We start from the raw sequence: 15530 nt of genomic DNA, 5'->3' as shown, positions 1-15530 counted from the left end.
GAAAATCCAGACATATATTGAGGCTCTTAGTTATGTATCAAGAACTAAAACATTTATGCCGCATCTATAAAAGCTGTACCCAAAAAGCCACTTAAAAATGCTGTCTGAATTCAGACTCAAATACGTGGACAATAAAATGGGCCAGGACTCTATTGCTTTCTACCTCCCTCTGAACAGATCATGTCAACAAAACCTATACTCAACTGTGCTTATACTTCATAGAATCCCAGCCTGGTTTGGGTTGGAAAGGACCTTAAAACTCTTCCAGCTCCAACCCCTGCCATGGGCAGGGACACCTTCCACCTTGGAGCAGGCTGCTCCAAGCCCTGTCCAACCTGGCCTTGAACACTGCCAGGGGTGTGGCAGCCACAGCTTCTCTATCCTCTTTTACAGACTTCCCCTTCCCCAGGTGTTTCTATCTGTTTCCAAAGGAAAAATGAACACAGTAAATTCAGGGCTGTGTATTGGGGGCGAGGGGTAAGAGGACATTAATGTAGCTTTCCAACCCTAACCTCATTCACCTCCAGCTTCTACACCCTTCACATCTCCCTTGGCTCAAGTGTTTAAAGACCAAGCCCCACACTCTCAAAAACCACCCAATATAATGACTGTTCCTATAGAAGAGGTATGGCAGAAATGCCTCTCCTCCACACAGCAGCTGCTAACAGGGATGATTTTCAGACAGAATGTCTCCAAACACCCCAGCTGCTGTCCAGCTATGTGAGCGTTGGAACTCAGCCTCAATCATTTAATCTCTCTGATTCTCAGTTTCACTGTCAGATTACTGATTACTTTGCTTCTCACATGTCTACTTACAATGATAACTGGACAGGCCTCAATAAATAACCTTACAAGAACAAAAGTTATCCTATTAAAAGGTTCCCTTTACATTTAGAATGGTTTTGGCTGGAAGAGAACTTAAGAGATTACCTAGTTCCTTATGTACAATGTATTACTTTTGGACATCCAGTTTTGCTGGAAATTGGAAGAAGTTTTTTCTGCTGAGGCTTTCCAACTTTACTGATTATGAATGTAAGGGGAGCATGTTATACAAGAGGAATTTAATTTACTTATGAATTAGTTGACTAATTAAATGAATTTACAAGTAAAGCATATTGGTACTTGAAGACTGTCAGACTTCAGAGGTCACATTAGAGCTATACTGGCCATTTACTGAGGATGTTTGTTTTAAATTGCTGTCAAGGTTATCTATAGACAAATTACAGAAAACGTGCTTTTGGAAAAAGATGCTCTGCTGTCCAGCTTAAAATGGGAAATAAGTCTGGAGCTGGACTAACCCTGCTTCTCCAGACCACAGCACAAGCACATTTCCCCTGTAATACACAATTACCTTAAACAGAAAAGCAAATTTCTACTCTTGGGGGTGTTGGTTGATGAGAAGGTTCCTATGACCTGGCTTCAGTGTGCACTTGAGCCCAGACTTCCCCCCCCCCCCCCCCCCCGCCCCCCGCCATGTGCTGGGCTGCACCCCCAGAGCGTAAGCAGCAGTCGAGGGAGGGGATCCTGCCCCTCTGCTGAGCTCTGGAGAGACCCCCCCTGCAGTCCTGATCCAGCTCTGGGGCAACACCACAAGAGGGATGTGGAGCTGTCGGAGAGAGTCCAGAGGAGGCCACGGAGATGCTGCGAGGGCTGGAGCAGCTCTGCTCTGGAGCCAGGCTGAGAGAGCTGGGCTGGGTCAGCCTGGACAAGAGAAGGCTCCTGAAGGGGAGACCTCAGAGCAGCTCCAGTGCCTAAAGGGGCTGCAGGAAACCTGGAGAGGGGCTTTGGACAAGGGCTTGTAGGGACAGGCCAAGGGGAATGGCTTTAACCTGCCAGAGGGGAGACTGAGATGAGCTCTTAGGCAGAAGCTCTTCCCTGTGAGGGTGCTGAGGCGCTGGCACAGGGTGCCCAGAGAAGCTGTGGCTGCCCCATCCCTGGCAGTGTTCAAGGCCAGGTTGGACACAGGGGCTTGGAGCAAGCTGCTCTAGGGGAAGGTGTCCCTGCCCGCGGCAGGGGTTGGAACTGGATGAGCTTTAAGGTCCCGTTCAACCCAAACCATTCCAGGATTTTATGCAGTAAAAGACAAACTTGAGTTTGCAGATTTTCTCCCCTGTACATCAGCTTACTGAACAGGAAAACCAGGTGCTCAGACACTACTCTGCCAACTGATAACGACCCTCACCTGGAAAATGAGTTTTGAGAGATAAATAAACCCAAAGTTGTGAAGAACATTCCAAGTCAATATTTGATTTGGGTGTCAAGACCTATGCGTGCCTGCACTTCTTCCCCCAAGAGACATCATCCCTGCCTTTTAGCACTGATACACACCTTTGCTGGCAAACATGAAGAAAGAATACTTACAGAATGAGCCAAGCCAGTCTACTCCCACCTCTGAAGATGCTGATTACATAAACTCATATAAAAGTTTATAAAACCTTCAGAAATCAGGTGGCCAACAGACATAAAGGATAATCTTGTGAGACCAGATTTATTGCTTGATCTGCTGGACATTTCCATTCTATGCTTCATTTTTAATACATGTCTCAGAAGCACAAACTCTAAGTGCATCCCTTTATCGCAAAGCTAACTAGCTATGCTCCAGCTAAGCTCTCTCATGAAGGGAGTACAGGCAAGCCCCAGTTTTTCAAACCCCTCTCTGTGCCTCGTGCCCAAAAGTTGGCTTTTATTTTAAATCCAAGCTCTGCTTTACCCAATTCAGATTTTTTAAAAGCCTCTCACATACAAAAACCTGCTAAGGCTCTCTGAAGAATATACACGCTGCAAGTATGGGCAAGTCAGGAGAAATCGCAGTACAAGCATTGTGAGCGTGTAAGGCTCTGGGCTTTTGGAGAGTGGTATTTTTAGACTGAGGTCTGAAGAATTACTCTAGGACATCAGGCTAGACAGGCAGGGCAACAGAAGGGGAAAATGTCAGTGCGAGAGGCTACAGATAGCTTATGGAGCTGCAAGTGCCCAAATGTGATTCTTTCCGAGCAAATAAATTTGCAGTCTGCATCTGTTCATGGGTTTTCACTGAAAATGAGAAAATCATCCCTCCATATGCAAGATTCAGCCCAGTGCATAAAAAAAGGCACAGAGCAGTCTTTTCACAGAAATTAAAGCAACTGGGAAAAAAAATAAACCGATGCTTATGAAGCATCACCGAGAGGTTTCACCTCCGTGGTCTGAGCAAAGTTTCTATGAGAAAGAGACTTAAAAATGGCACTGGAGAGAAACACTGGAACCAGGGCTGCTGAGTTCCAAAGTCAGATCAGATTCTTTACTGGTTTTAAGGAGTTATAAGCTCTCCTTTTCCAAAAGATTCCTCAGCAAGCAAACAGCTGCTTGCTGATTTTAACCTGGACTCTGTCCTTACCCGCCTCTGAGCTACCTCATTTCTCCAGGTCTGAAAAACTTTTCCATTAAAACTACCCAGTATAAACCTGTGACAAACTGGCAACCTAATTTTTACTTTTCTAAAGCATTCAATAACGGAGGAAAAGCTTCTTCTTAACATTGATGGCTTTTGCACTTCCTCGTTCAGAGAACAGCTAGGAGTGTCACGCAGGACTGGTACAAAGGGAGCTGGTGCACAAGCACACATCAAAGACTGGGACGAACAAAAAGCCCATGTGGGGCCAAGTGACATCAATAGAAATGAGCATCAAGCTGCAGGAGAGCCTGGTTCCTTCTAGGGAGGAACATTAATGAAAGAAGGCCACTGTGAAGCTGTCTTTGCTCAGGAGCAATGTTACAGGTTGGAAAGCTATGGTAAAAACCATGGGAATGCAAGGCAGTACTTCAAATCCGTAATTTAGGAAGGATTTCAGAGTTCACAAGTGAACTGAACTTTTTCTTACACTGGTTCCCGAAATGCTGCCTCATCTGTTATTCTTGTGTGCTGCATTTGAATTGGCTTCTCAATATCCTAAAATAAGATTCATAGAACCATAGAATCCCAGACTGGTTTGGGTTGGAAGGGCCCTTAAAACTCACTCAGTTACAACCTCCTGCCCCAGGCAGGGACACCTTCCACTAACTAGACTGTTACTACAGAGCAATTTTGAAAGCTACCTTTTAAACACATTACTGAACCGAGTCAAGTCTCACTTTACTATTTTCCCATTACCCAGTTTTCGAAAGGCAGGAGAAGGGGGTTAATATTTTACTATTGTCAGGACAAGTAAGATGGAAGCCCTTTGGGACATGGCTTTGGTATGGCTTCTCCAGAAGATCCAGACCCAGGATGCAAGTCAGATTTCTGTGGTTATCGCACTTTCGGCCAAATTTAGCTGCCTGGACCTCAGGAAGCACAAAGCAGACAGTGCTCTGCTGCCAAGATGGGAATGTTTCACAGTAAAATTACCTAAATCATGTGCTTGCATCACTTTATAGCCACCTGGAGGGCCTGTAAACACCTCTGCACTGCAGGAGCAAGAACCCCCTGTGCTAACCCAGGGCAGAACCAGCACTGACACTCATCCTGCCCAGCCAAAAACCTGCAACAGCTCAGTATGAAAAATAAACTAGATCTATGTCTCACAGCCCATTCTAGTGGCTGGTTGGCCCAGGGAAGCAGCACTGGCCCCTCCAGGTCACAGGCCAAAGGGGTATTAAATCCAAGGTGTTAAACCTCTCATTATTTCAGATGAGGATGTTCCAAGTTACCCAGCACACAGCAAGTCTCTTGGTGTGCATTTCTTCCCATCACTTTGCATTAAAGGACACGTCCTCTTCTACATCTAAATCAGAGGAGCCTGTCAATCACTGCCTGATACACAACACAGCTCCATTCTGCACCATAGCTGTTTTGTCACATTTGATGTCTTGTCACACAGCAGCATTTCTGAGGGTAGTTACGATAAACTCCCTAGCACCCTTATCTTCCACTGAAACAGGCAGAAGCAATCACTTCTCATCTCACCAAATGGAACATCTTCTGTTCTGCTCTTACACAATCTTTTATTGTTTCTGCAGATACCTGCAGTCAAGATTTCTGCCCAAGAGCAGAATCATATGGGAACTTGCAAACATCCTTCTCCATTCTGGCAGAGACACACCGAGACATTGTAAATGCAACCCAGCCCAACCTGTCTTCCTTCACAGTAAATCTGACATCGCATACAACTCCATAGTGGCTCTCTATCCCCTCGAGACAAGGGCTCTGCAGGAGTACTATTCCCCTTCTGTCAAAGCTAAGCATATATATTAATCCATCTACATTCGTGGAAGAGGTTTATAACCCATCTAGATCACGCTATTCTATAGCTATAGTTACATTTTAGACAGCAAAAGCAATAAGCAAGCCTTCAGGAAGTTGTTGCAGCAGCATATCATTTTAGCAGAACCTTTTGATGCCAGTCAGAAATACAGCTGAATGCAGACTTTGAGGGGAATAGTCCCTCTTGAAAGACAAGACTGCTTGGCTGAATAGAGGTTCTGTAAAACTCATTTGCAGTGTGGCATTTTGCACACAAGGTAAGGTCAGTCAAAGCCACTCATACACCGGTGAGGACAGCCACCCGCTGCTTGTCAGCCAGCACACATGTTGCAAAGCAGCAGGGAGGAACGGCTCCCCTCACAAGGGAGGGAGAGCAGCTCACAGACAACAGTGCAATTACTCTTGTGGAATTATGCTGATAAACTCCATGTGGACACCACGCATCCAGTGAAGAGGTGGCAGAAGTACAGCAGAACAGGCACCGCTACTGCTATCCCAGACAATTTCTCCTGTAAAAGCCCTAAAAATAATTTTCTAGATAAATTAGCCTTGCAAGAGGAAGAAGGGAGGCCTACATAAAACCTGGAGAGGGGTTTTGGACAAGGGCCTGTAGGAACAGGCCAAGGGGAATGGCTTTAACCTGCCAGAGGGGAGACTGAGATGAGCTCTTAGGCAGAAGCTCTTCCCTGGGAGGGTGCTGAGGCGCTGGCACAGGGTGCCCAGAGAAGCTGTGGCTGCCCCATCCCTGGCAGTGTTCAAGGCCAAGTTGGACACAGGGGCTTGGAGCAAGCTGCTCTAGTGGAAGGTGTCCCTGCCCATGGCAAGGGTTGGAGCTGGGTGAGCTTTTGTCCCTTCCAACACAAACCAGGCTGGGATTCTGTGATTATATGATTTACACAAAACTCGCTTCCGAGTGCTCCCACCACTGCATGTGGATACTGTATCCTGCTGCCAGGGGCACAGTAGCACTGTCTGATGCCTGCTGTTTGGTCCATCAACATTAGTTACTTAAAATCTAGAATAAAATAACTTTGAAACTACATGAAGATGGCATTCACACTGAAATTCAGCAGGGCAAAAGGGAAGAACAAAGAATTACAGCTTTTCATTGCTTAGATAGCGACTTGTCCTGGGTTCAGCAGTAGCAGTCATTTTTCCCCTTCTTGGTAGCTGGTGCAGTGCAGTGTTTTGACTTTCAGCTCGGGAACAGAGCTGATAACAAGCGATGTTTTGGTTTGGCCAAGGACTTTGTGAGCCTCATGCTCTGCCAGGGAGGAGGGGGAGCCAGGAGGAAGCAGAGACAGGACACCTGACCCAAGGTAGCCAAAGAGGTATTCCATACCACAGCACGTCATGCCGAGGATGTGACTGGGAGTTAGCCGGAAGGGCTGGGAGACGGCAGGGTTGGAGGAGGTATCGGTCGGAGCTTGGTCGGGCTGGGGGGGCCAGTTATCGGTCGGCTGGTGGTGAGATGATGTATTCTCTTCCCTTGTTATTTCTTGTATCATTATTATCATTGACGGTAGCAGTAGTGATCTGTGTTATACCTTAGTTACTAAACTGTTCTTATCTCAACCCGTGGGAGTTGCATTCTTTTCGATTCTCCTCTCCGTCCCTCCGAGAGCAGGGGGAGGGAAAGAAAAGGGGGGGAAGTGAGCGAACGAATTACCTGACTGGGTTTAAACCACGACACGACTCTTGAGGAGCTGGACTCGATGCACCCCAGACTGTGGGGCAGTTGCTCACCACACAGAGCCCCTACAGCTGTAAAAGAAGTAGAAAAATATAAAACCACAGAACGGTTTGGGTTGGAAGTGACCTTCAAAGCTCATCCGGTCCCAATTCCCCTGCAGTGAGCAGGGACACCTTTCAACTAGATCCGGTTGCCCAGAACCACATCCAGCCTGGCCTGGAATGTCTCCAGGCATGGCGCATCCACCACCTCTCTGGGCAACCTGTGCCAGTGTTTTGCCACCACTGTAAAAAATTTCTTCCTCACATCCAACCTCAATCTCCCTTCTTTTACTTTAAAACCAAAATCCCTCATCCTATCACACCAGGCCCTGATGAAAAGTCTCTCCCCATCTTTTCTTACAGGCCCCTTTTAAGCACTAAAAGGCAGCAATAACGTCCCCCTGGAGCTTTCTCTTCTCCAGGCTGAACAACCCCAACTCTCTCAGCCTTTCCTCACATGAGAGGTGTTCCAGCCCTTGCAGCTTTTCTGTGGCCCTGCTCTGGACTCTCTCCAACAGGTCCATGTCTTTCCTGTACAGAGGACTCCAGAGCTGGATGCAGTACTACCGAGCAAGATTCAGAAGCTACTCTTACTGACAGTCAGTCTTATTCTTGGGTAACTGAAATCTTTCAAGTTGTGATGAGCCCAGAGACACATGGACTCAATTACCAGACTCAGTGATACTAAGAGAGCAAAGCTACATCAACCAGGACCTTCCTGCTTCCAGGCAGCAGCAGAGGTGAAGCTCCCAAGCTGGCTGATGCCTCAAAGCACACCGAAGCGCTCAGGAGGAGGTTTTGAAGTTTATTCCTAGTGGCATGTTTCTTCAACAATACCTGCAGATGTTTGTTCCTTGCCATTTGGCATCAACAGGCACAAAGCTCTCATGCGAAAACAATGGCAAGAGGACAAAGTAAGCAGGATGTATCCATGAGTGTGAACTTAACAGTCCTCTTTCTAAATGCAATACCTGTTGGAAAACCACCTTTAATAGTAGTAATAAAAGTACTAATGACCTTCAAAGCATTTCAGTTAAGGCAGATTGGTCCCATTTAAGCTGGTCTTCCCACTGCTTAGCTTTAGTCTGCGGTAACAGCAGCCTGAGAGCCCTCCGGGTCTGGTTAGAAAAAGGTGGCAGGGATCAGTTTTGTTGTTGTTATTGCAAGTTTTGTGTTTGTTGTTTGCTCTTTCCACACACACAAACAGGTTTTCCTTCTAAAAGCCTTCACAAAAAAGGCCTGTTTACATTCAGTGGTATTTTACTGAAGCGACAAAAGCCCCAGGCTTCAAGCGAGGGGTCAAACTGCACAGCAGGACAGACATGCCATCGTCTCCCTTTCTCCACACCACCATCTCCAGTTAACAAATTAAGGTAACAGCATAATATACATTGTACCAAGCCTACGACAATGTGGGTTATGCAATATTAGCTGCTGCTTTTTTGTAAGCTTAAATTTTAATTATTTAAACATTAAATTGCCTTTAAATTCATTAAAATAAATTTTAAAAGGCAAATTTATTACAGAATTTGCTATTTGCTTCACCAGAATTGACAAACGAGCTTTGCTTAGTCTTGCCTTAATTTAACTACTGATAATTCCATTTTCGGATGTTCCATCTTACCTCAATCAATTTGTTGGCATGCTCACGGAAAACCTGGGCGTATTCTTTCACTTCTTTTTCGTTCCCATTCTTGGCAGCTTCAATCAATACTAAAAGTGGAACGTTTGTTTCCAGAAAAGAGTCTGATACATGGTCCATAACAGCTTTGCGGAGCTAAAATAAATGTAAAGGAGTGAGTTATTTTTCCCTTTTACTGTATTAATATGTAAAGCTCAAAAGTACTTTTGTCGTTGATCCTTTTCTCCTTTGTGTGACCAAAGCTTTCCCTGCCCTAAGTCTTGTCTATACGCTTTTTGCTTCAATTTAAATTAAATCTCCTTAAAAAACTGGATTAGTTATGTAAGTGCAAGTCAACGGTTTGGCCACAAATATTGATTTCGCAGCTCATATTGGCTTTGTCTGAGTAAATTCGCTGCTTTCCCTCAGCTGATTAAACAACATGCTGCTTTAAATTTGCTATTTTTCTACTAGAATAAAAACAGTTTATAACAAACTTGATCCATACTCGCATTTACTTGTAAAGGGGAATCTTGCTTTCAAAAAACAAATGAACAATAGATGGATGTTATATAAATACAGTCCTCAAAGAAAATAGGCTCTTTGAGATGAATGCCATCAGAATTATAAACCGTATATACTTGATCATGTTCAAAATCCATAAAATGAGAGTTGGTTTGGATGGCTTTTTTAAATCTCTCCTGCCACAAGGATGATTAAGAATCCAACATCTTTATTACACGTTCACAGGGGATTACATTTCCACCCCATGCTACCCAGTGAATTAGGCACTGGAAACTTCTAACTTTTAATTCACTAAATACAAGCAGGCAAGTCCACTGCCCACTAGGAACAGACCGACAGAGAACACACTTCCATGAGGGCAAACAAGCAGAAACACACTACTTTGTCTCAAGAAGCATCAATTTCATGTATTAATCACCTGTCTACGCAAGTCTCGGGTCTTTTTGGTCATTTTATCAATCGCGGAGTTTAACGCATCGCTTCTTTCTTTGCGTCCAGCCTGAAAAACAAGAGACAGAGGTTAACAACGTCTCAAAATAAAACCAGTATCATTCAAGTACCTGTCAGCTTCTTCAAGTGACTGTGCACACTAGAAGTATCATCTCTCATTCCCAGTACCTCTCTCCCTTCTTGCCTGGGTTGGGCGGTTCAGTAACATCTGACATCCTGAGATTCTACCTTTAACACTCTTCCCTTTTCCTTCAGAAGAAAAGGATGGTTTCATAAATCACAGAATCCCAGACTGGTTTGGGTTGGAAGGGACCTTAAAGCTCATCCAGTCCCAACCCCTGCCACAGGCAGGGACACTTTCCACTAGAGCAGCTTGCTCCAAGCCCCTGTGTCCAACCTGGCCTTGAACACTGCCAGGGATGGGGCAGCCACAGCTTCTCTGGGCACCCTGTGCCAGCACCTCAGCACCCTCACAGGGAAGAGCTTCTGCCTAAGAGCTCATCTCAGTCTCCCCTCTGGCAGGTTAAAGCCATTCATTCCCCTTGGCCTGTCCCTACAAGCTCTTGTGCAAATATGTTCTCCAGATGTCTTTTTGTTTCTAATAGCTGAAGACCATACTCAACTTCCATGTCTCAGATCTCTCTTTCCAGCCTGCTCTGCCAGCATCCCCTTAGCTGCCACCACATCCAGCCTGGAGGAGCCCTGCTTCAACCCTCATCTTGAACAACCTCAGCTGCTGAGATCCCCACGGTCAGTGGGTTGCACACAAACCTCTTGCATGCTGCCTCCAACCTGCAGGCACAAGCACCATACGTGCACAGGGCTGCACAACTGATGCAACAGTGCTCTCTCACACCTCCACACCCTGCTGTCACAGGAGGCTGCTCTTGAGCAGGCAGTCAAAAGCCAAAAATCAATTATCTTAAAGGTAAAATCCTTATAAAACATTTGTCAGGTATGATATCCAACATCTCCAGCCATTACCCAGGCCCGCCCGCTGAGGGCTGGAGTTTGCCAAAGTTCAATACAGCAAGTTTCACATTGTTAAAGAGAGGGCAAGGGGCCATGAAGCAGTAGCAGCTTCTCTCTTTTTAAGCAGACACCAGCATCGAAAATACCCTGATTTGTATCAAACCGGGCATGTTAGATAAAACAATGGTGGTGGTCTGGTTTTGAGGGGAGTCTTCTGTATGATACAGCTGATATTACAGTTCTGAGACACATTTTATGCAACCACAATCCAATTTCTGAAGTTCTAAGCCGCAATCAATATAATTATCCTGTTGAGAAGAAAAACCATTTAGCAGCACTAAAGCAAGGGTATGCCAGTTATCAATTCTCCCAGAGACAGCCTGGTGTGAAATACCTGGATGAGCAGCCTTGAATCTAAACCATGGAATCCACTCTACAGCAGGAATAAAAATTAAACAGAACCGGGGGAAAATCAGGATTTTGTAATGTCATTTTAGTTTAAAGAATTATTGAAGATTTGTCACCTTCCCTGATCAAGTAATTTGATTCTCATCACAAAAGGTAACTGAAAAGTGACTGAAATAAAGACCAGGAGCTTGTTCTGCCAATGCCACAGCCTTCAGCAGAGCTGCCACTGGCCTGTTCTTCATTTCACATTCAAAAATCAAAGCTGAAATCTCTAAATAAAGTGCAGGTTAATGCTGCTTATTCACTGAACGGTTTGCTGTGCCCATGCTTGGTGGATATGAAGACAAAACACAGGCTGGAAGCCCTGCTCAGCCTGCACGGAACGTGACCACCGCGTCCCACACCGCAGCTCCGGGTGCCGCCTGCACCCCGAGGTGGGACCAGGCTCCTCCCCAAAACCCTGCCAGCAGGAGCTGGACCACCTAAAAGCCTGCTCCAAGACACAAACCTGAAATCACAGCTGCTTGCCTCAGTAATGCTTTCACACCGGTTTACCCATTTCAATGTGACCATTCCACCAAACCCACGGCACCCCGTTGGACACGTTTGTTTCTTTTTCCAGGAATATCTTTGGATCCAGGAGATATACTCATCCATTATGCAGAAAGCTGAACACTCAGCTGTTCCAGGAAGTGCCATTTTACTTCTCCCTGGGTGCCCTTATGTTGCCACTTTAACATGAGGCAGGAGCATGCTTGTGAAGCGCATCCACCCATCGCTTCTGCTTTGCCATCCCTAACTTCACCGTCCAGAACAGCCCCAGTACACAAGGACCAGATACTTTTGGATGAAAGAACCACCAAGAGATGGCTTCCACTAATGGACATTGAGTACATGAAACCAGAACACAGCCAGTCCTATGTGAAAAGCACATAATGCACCCATTACAACCTAAGCAGCACCAATTTTGTTCTGTTGATCTGCTCCTATTAAGCCACACCACATACCAGCACAGAAAGAGCTGCATAATCTAAACCCATTAGATTTTAGCAAGGCAGCTTCAGTTTATTTCCACCTTGTTGGCATTCAGAGATTTTAGTACAGCAGCTCGTCAAATGTAGTAACAGAATTTCCTTCTGAAGGTTGCAACATAAAAGGCCCTGCTAAGTCAGCTGTGGTGATTTAACAATTTAGCACAAATAACCCTGCTCCTTTGTTAGGGAGTGGGATTCAACAGCACAAACACGATGGATGCCCACACCACTGTCCTACAGAGACCCTGTTGTCATTAACATCTTAAATCATCACAGGCAATTTGAAACTGGCCCCGAGACAAGGACATGAAGTTGTCCATCTGAAGTTTCTTGACCTCTTCTGCATCAAATGAAATAGAAAACATAAAACTGTAGGACCAAATACACCCTCTCAGGTACAAGTGGAGGCAACCAGTGGACAGTGGATGCTGGAGCACATGAATACCTGCACAGCCTGTGGCTGCACGAACCCTCCGGGGAACAAGATCATTCTTGACCACAAGTCACTTTGTCCACACACACCATGAGTTTCACCCAGCGGTTCCACCCTGCAGCTCAACAAGTCCTGTTTGAGCTGGTGCCTCTCTCTCCCGCAATAAATCATGTTTTAAAGGCTCCAAGTGACAGCTTACCACCTCTGGGTAATTTGTTCCAATAGCCAATTTCCCTTACCATTAAAAACAGGTCTTTGTCACTGGTCTAAACTTCTGCTAAGAAGTAGTACCCAGACTGGTTTGTGTTGGAAAGGACCTTAAAGCTCACCCAGCCCCAACCCCTGCCACAGGCAGGGACACCTTCCACTAGAGCAGCTTGCTCCAAGCCCCTGTGTCCAACCTGGCCTTGAACACTGCCAGGGATGGGGCAGCCACAGCTTCTCTGGGCACCCTGTGCCAGCGCCTCAGCACCCTCACAGGGAAGAGCTTCTGCCTAAGAGCTCATCTCAGTCTCCCCTCTGGCAGGTTAAAGCCATTCCCCTTGGCCTGTCCCTACAGGCCCTTGTCCAAAGCCCCTCTCCAGGTTTCCTGTAGCATCTTTAGTCACTGAAGCTCCTCCAAGGTCTCCCCTTAAGAAGCTTCTTCTCCAGCCTGAACCAGCCCAGCTCTCTCAGCCTGTCAGAGAACCCAACTAACAACCTGTCAGCACAACACATCCCAGCTACCAGCTTCTCTTATCCATAGGATTAGGAAGACTCACAATAGCAGAGCCTGAACATTCAGATTACTAACAGGATTTTTAGATATTCAGCATCAAACTGTGAGGGAACCACAAGCTCTGCAGTGAGAAAGCAGCTAACAGATTCCACAGATTTAACAGGGTCATGTTGAACATGTCAGTCATTTTGCAGTATGATGCCACAGCTCTGTCCAGCATCATAAAGTTAGCTACAGTGCAAATTTACTTTAAGTGAAATTAAATCAGATCTTTATCAAGAAGGCCTGAATTGGTGTTAAAAATTGCTTGTTTCCCCCACCCCTCTGCAATCTCTGCTCTTCCACCACCATTGCTCCCTGCTTGGAAAGCAACACAAGCAGTCACTGCCGCATCCCTGCCGCTCCAGCTCACGCCGCTATCCCCACTGGGGTTCGTTATAATGTCTTAAAGCAAAGAAAGGGGATTTGTATAGAGGGAGGCAGTGGAATCACTATCCCTGTCACAAAGCATTCCCTCTGTAGGCCTCCCATCAGAATTCAAACAAACAAAAAACAGAACCAAGTTTTTCCTACAGCTACTGATCTAACACCAGCTGATCTATAAAGGTAGCAGAGCATGGTGCTGGCAGTGCATGAATGTTGCCAGGATCAGCAGGACATGTACTACAATGAGTTATTCACAAAGCCATGTTTTTAGAGGTAAGTAACAAACCCTGTCATTGTTAATCTCCATGGTTCACCACCAGTTTAGGTTAAGCTAAAAACGGAGAGAGAAACAGTGCTTCCTGCCCGGCACCACCCCCTGCAGAGCCCTGCATCCCTCCTCTCCAAATCAGCACCCAGATGTGAGCCAGATGAGCCACCGCTGTGTGACTGAGCACTACTCTGCCCTGCTTGCCACCCAACATGCCATTACCCACGTAAGATGGTTTGAAGGGAGGTTTCTGCTTCAGGTCATCTGCGAATTCCTTGTCTCCAGAGCTGTCTGTACAACAGGCTGCACCGTGGCCAATGATGGTGATTTAATAGGTGACAAGGAGCGTTTGGCACCCACTCCTCTGGGCAGGCACTGCAGAGGCAGTTGCCCAGCCGTGCTTTGTGGGGCAGCAGGAGATTCAGTGCTCTGACTAAGTCTGTCATTTTTTGCCTTGCCACCTGGCCTAACTGCATGCCTATGAAGGATAACCATCCATACCTCTCCTTTTTCATGATATTAGAGCGGCAAATGAATTTCAGATATTATAGTGCTGATTCAAGACCAGGAAGGGTAAGCAGCCAAGTATGACATCTGAATTTCCGTGCTGTCTTCATATCCGAGATCTGCTGGCTGAGGAAGCAGAACTATGCACTGGTTTGTAGGAGGAAGGAGTCTCCTGCAGCAAAGCCATAGCTCAGCTGAGCATGGGGACTACCATCACCTAGAATCTGAACAAAGCAGCCTGGGCTGCTGGCCATGCTGCTCCCATCCCAGCATCCCTCCCCAGTGCCAGGCTGCAGCCACGGTGGCCCTGCAGCACCCATGGAGAGGGGAAGGCTGGCTCCTGCACTCACCCTGCTACAAAGAGGGATTAAAATGTGCAACCAGAGCCAGGGACAGAGCTGTCAGATAGGGAGGTGACAGTCACCATGCTATGCAGCAGCACACGTGTCCTTAACTCCCATGAAGACAGCAACACCCAGCCCGTGGTGCCCTGTCCCATCCTGTCACTGCCTTCACCCAAAGGACCTCTGCAGCTGTCCTGAAAAGCTGGACATGCCTGTGGATGATGGATCACCTTTTCTCTCCTATGTCCACTTCCTGGGGCTCACTGCTAACCCAGCTCCATGGTAGCACATCCAAGTGACAGCGCATGCACAGCAGTGCTACAGCCACACTTCTGTGCTTGTCACCTTCACCTCAGCCTTACCAACAACACAAAGGCTGTTAGCAAAGAAGGAGCAAATACTCCTGTGATCCCCGACATGGTAACATCCAGCAGAAATGAAGGCAATCATTCCTTCAGGCAGAAGGGTGAGCTGTCTGTCCACATGGGGCACACACGTGCTGCAATCCCAGTGCCCAGCCTTGCCTGCAGCTCCAGGGCTGGCCATCCTCTGAGCCCACAGCACAGGAACATCACACAGCCCCCATCTACATCAAGGAAAATTAGCTTATTTGTTGTTCTTAATATACTAGGAAGGCTTCCACAAGATGTCAGCCTAACTAAATGACAGTGCTAGCCTCAGGGTGCAATTCTGCTTTTCCAGTGTGTGGGTTTAGCAGGAAAACCAGTTCTGCTGCTGCTGGGAAAGCAGGGCAAGGGAGAAGCCCCCCAAAGGGTTATCTGGTCCTAGCATGCTTATTCCTGAGGCAGACATGCCATGTTCCCAATCCATGTTGCACATAAGGATTCAGAAAGCCAGCCTGGATAGGG

The 15530-nt window shown here is 46.6% G+C and overlaps 1 protein-coding gene across 1 annotated transcript in view; it reads right to left on the bottom strand.

Annotated features, from left to right (window-relative positions):
- CTNNA1 (catenin alpha 1) overlaps positions 1-15530 on the bottom strand; it is a 253319-nt gene that overhangs the window by 43366 nt on the left and 194423 nt on the right. The window contains exons 8-9 of the mRNA XM_062629260.1: positions 9520-9600; positions 8580-8732 (exon numbers count right to left, since the gene is read on the bottom strand). Coding sequence (XP_062485244.1) covers positions 8580-8732; positions 9520-9600 — 234 coding nt within the window. The remainder of the gene's footprint in view (positions 1-8579; positions 8733-9519; positions 9601-15530) is intronic.

This window comes from Pezoporus occidentalis, unplaced genomic scaffold, assembly GCF_034315485.1.
Source record: "Pezoporus occidentalis ecotype Australia unplaced genomic scaffold, CSIRO_AGI_Poc_V1 ctg33, whole genome shotgun sequence".
Lineage (NCBI taxonomy): Eukaryota > Metazoa > Chordata > Aves > Psittaciformes > Psittacidae > Pezoporus > Pezoporus occidentalis.
Note: the sequence above shows the minus strand (reverse complement) of the source record. Positions and strands in the feature narration are given on the sequence as shown.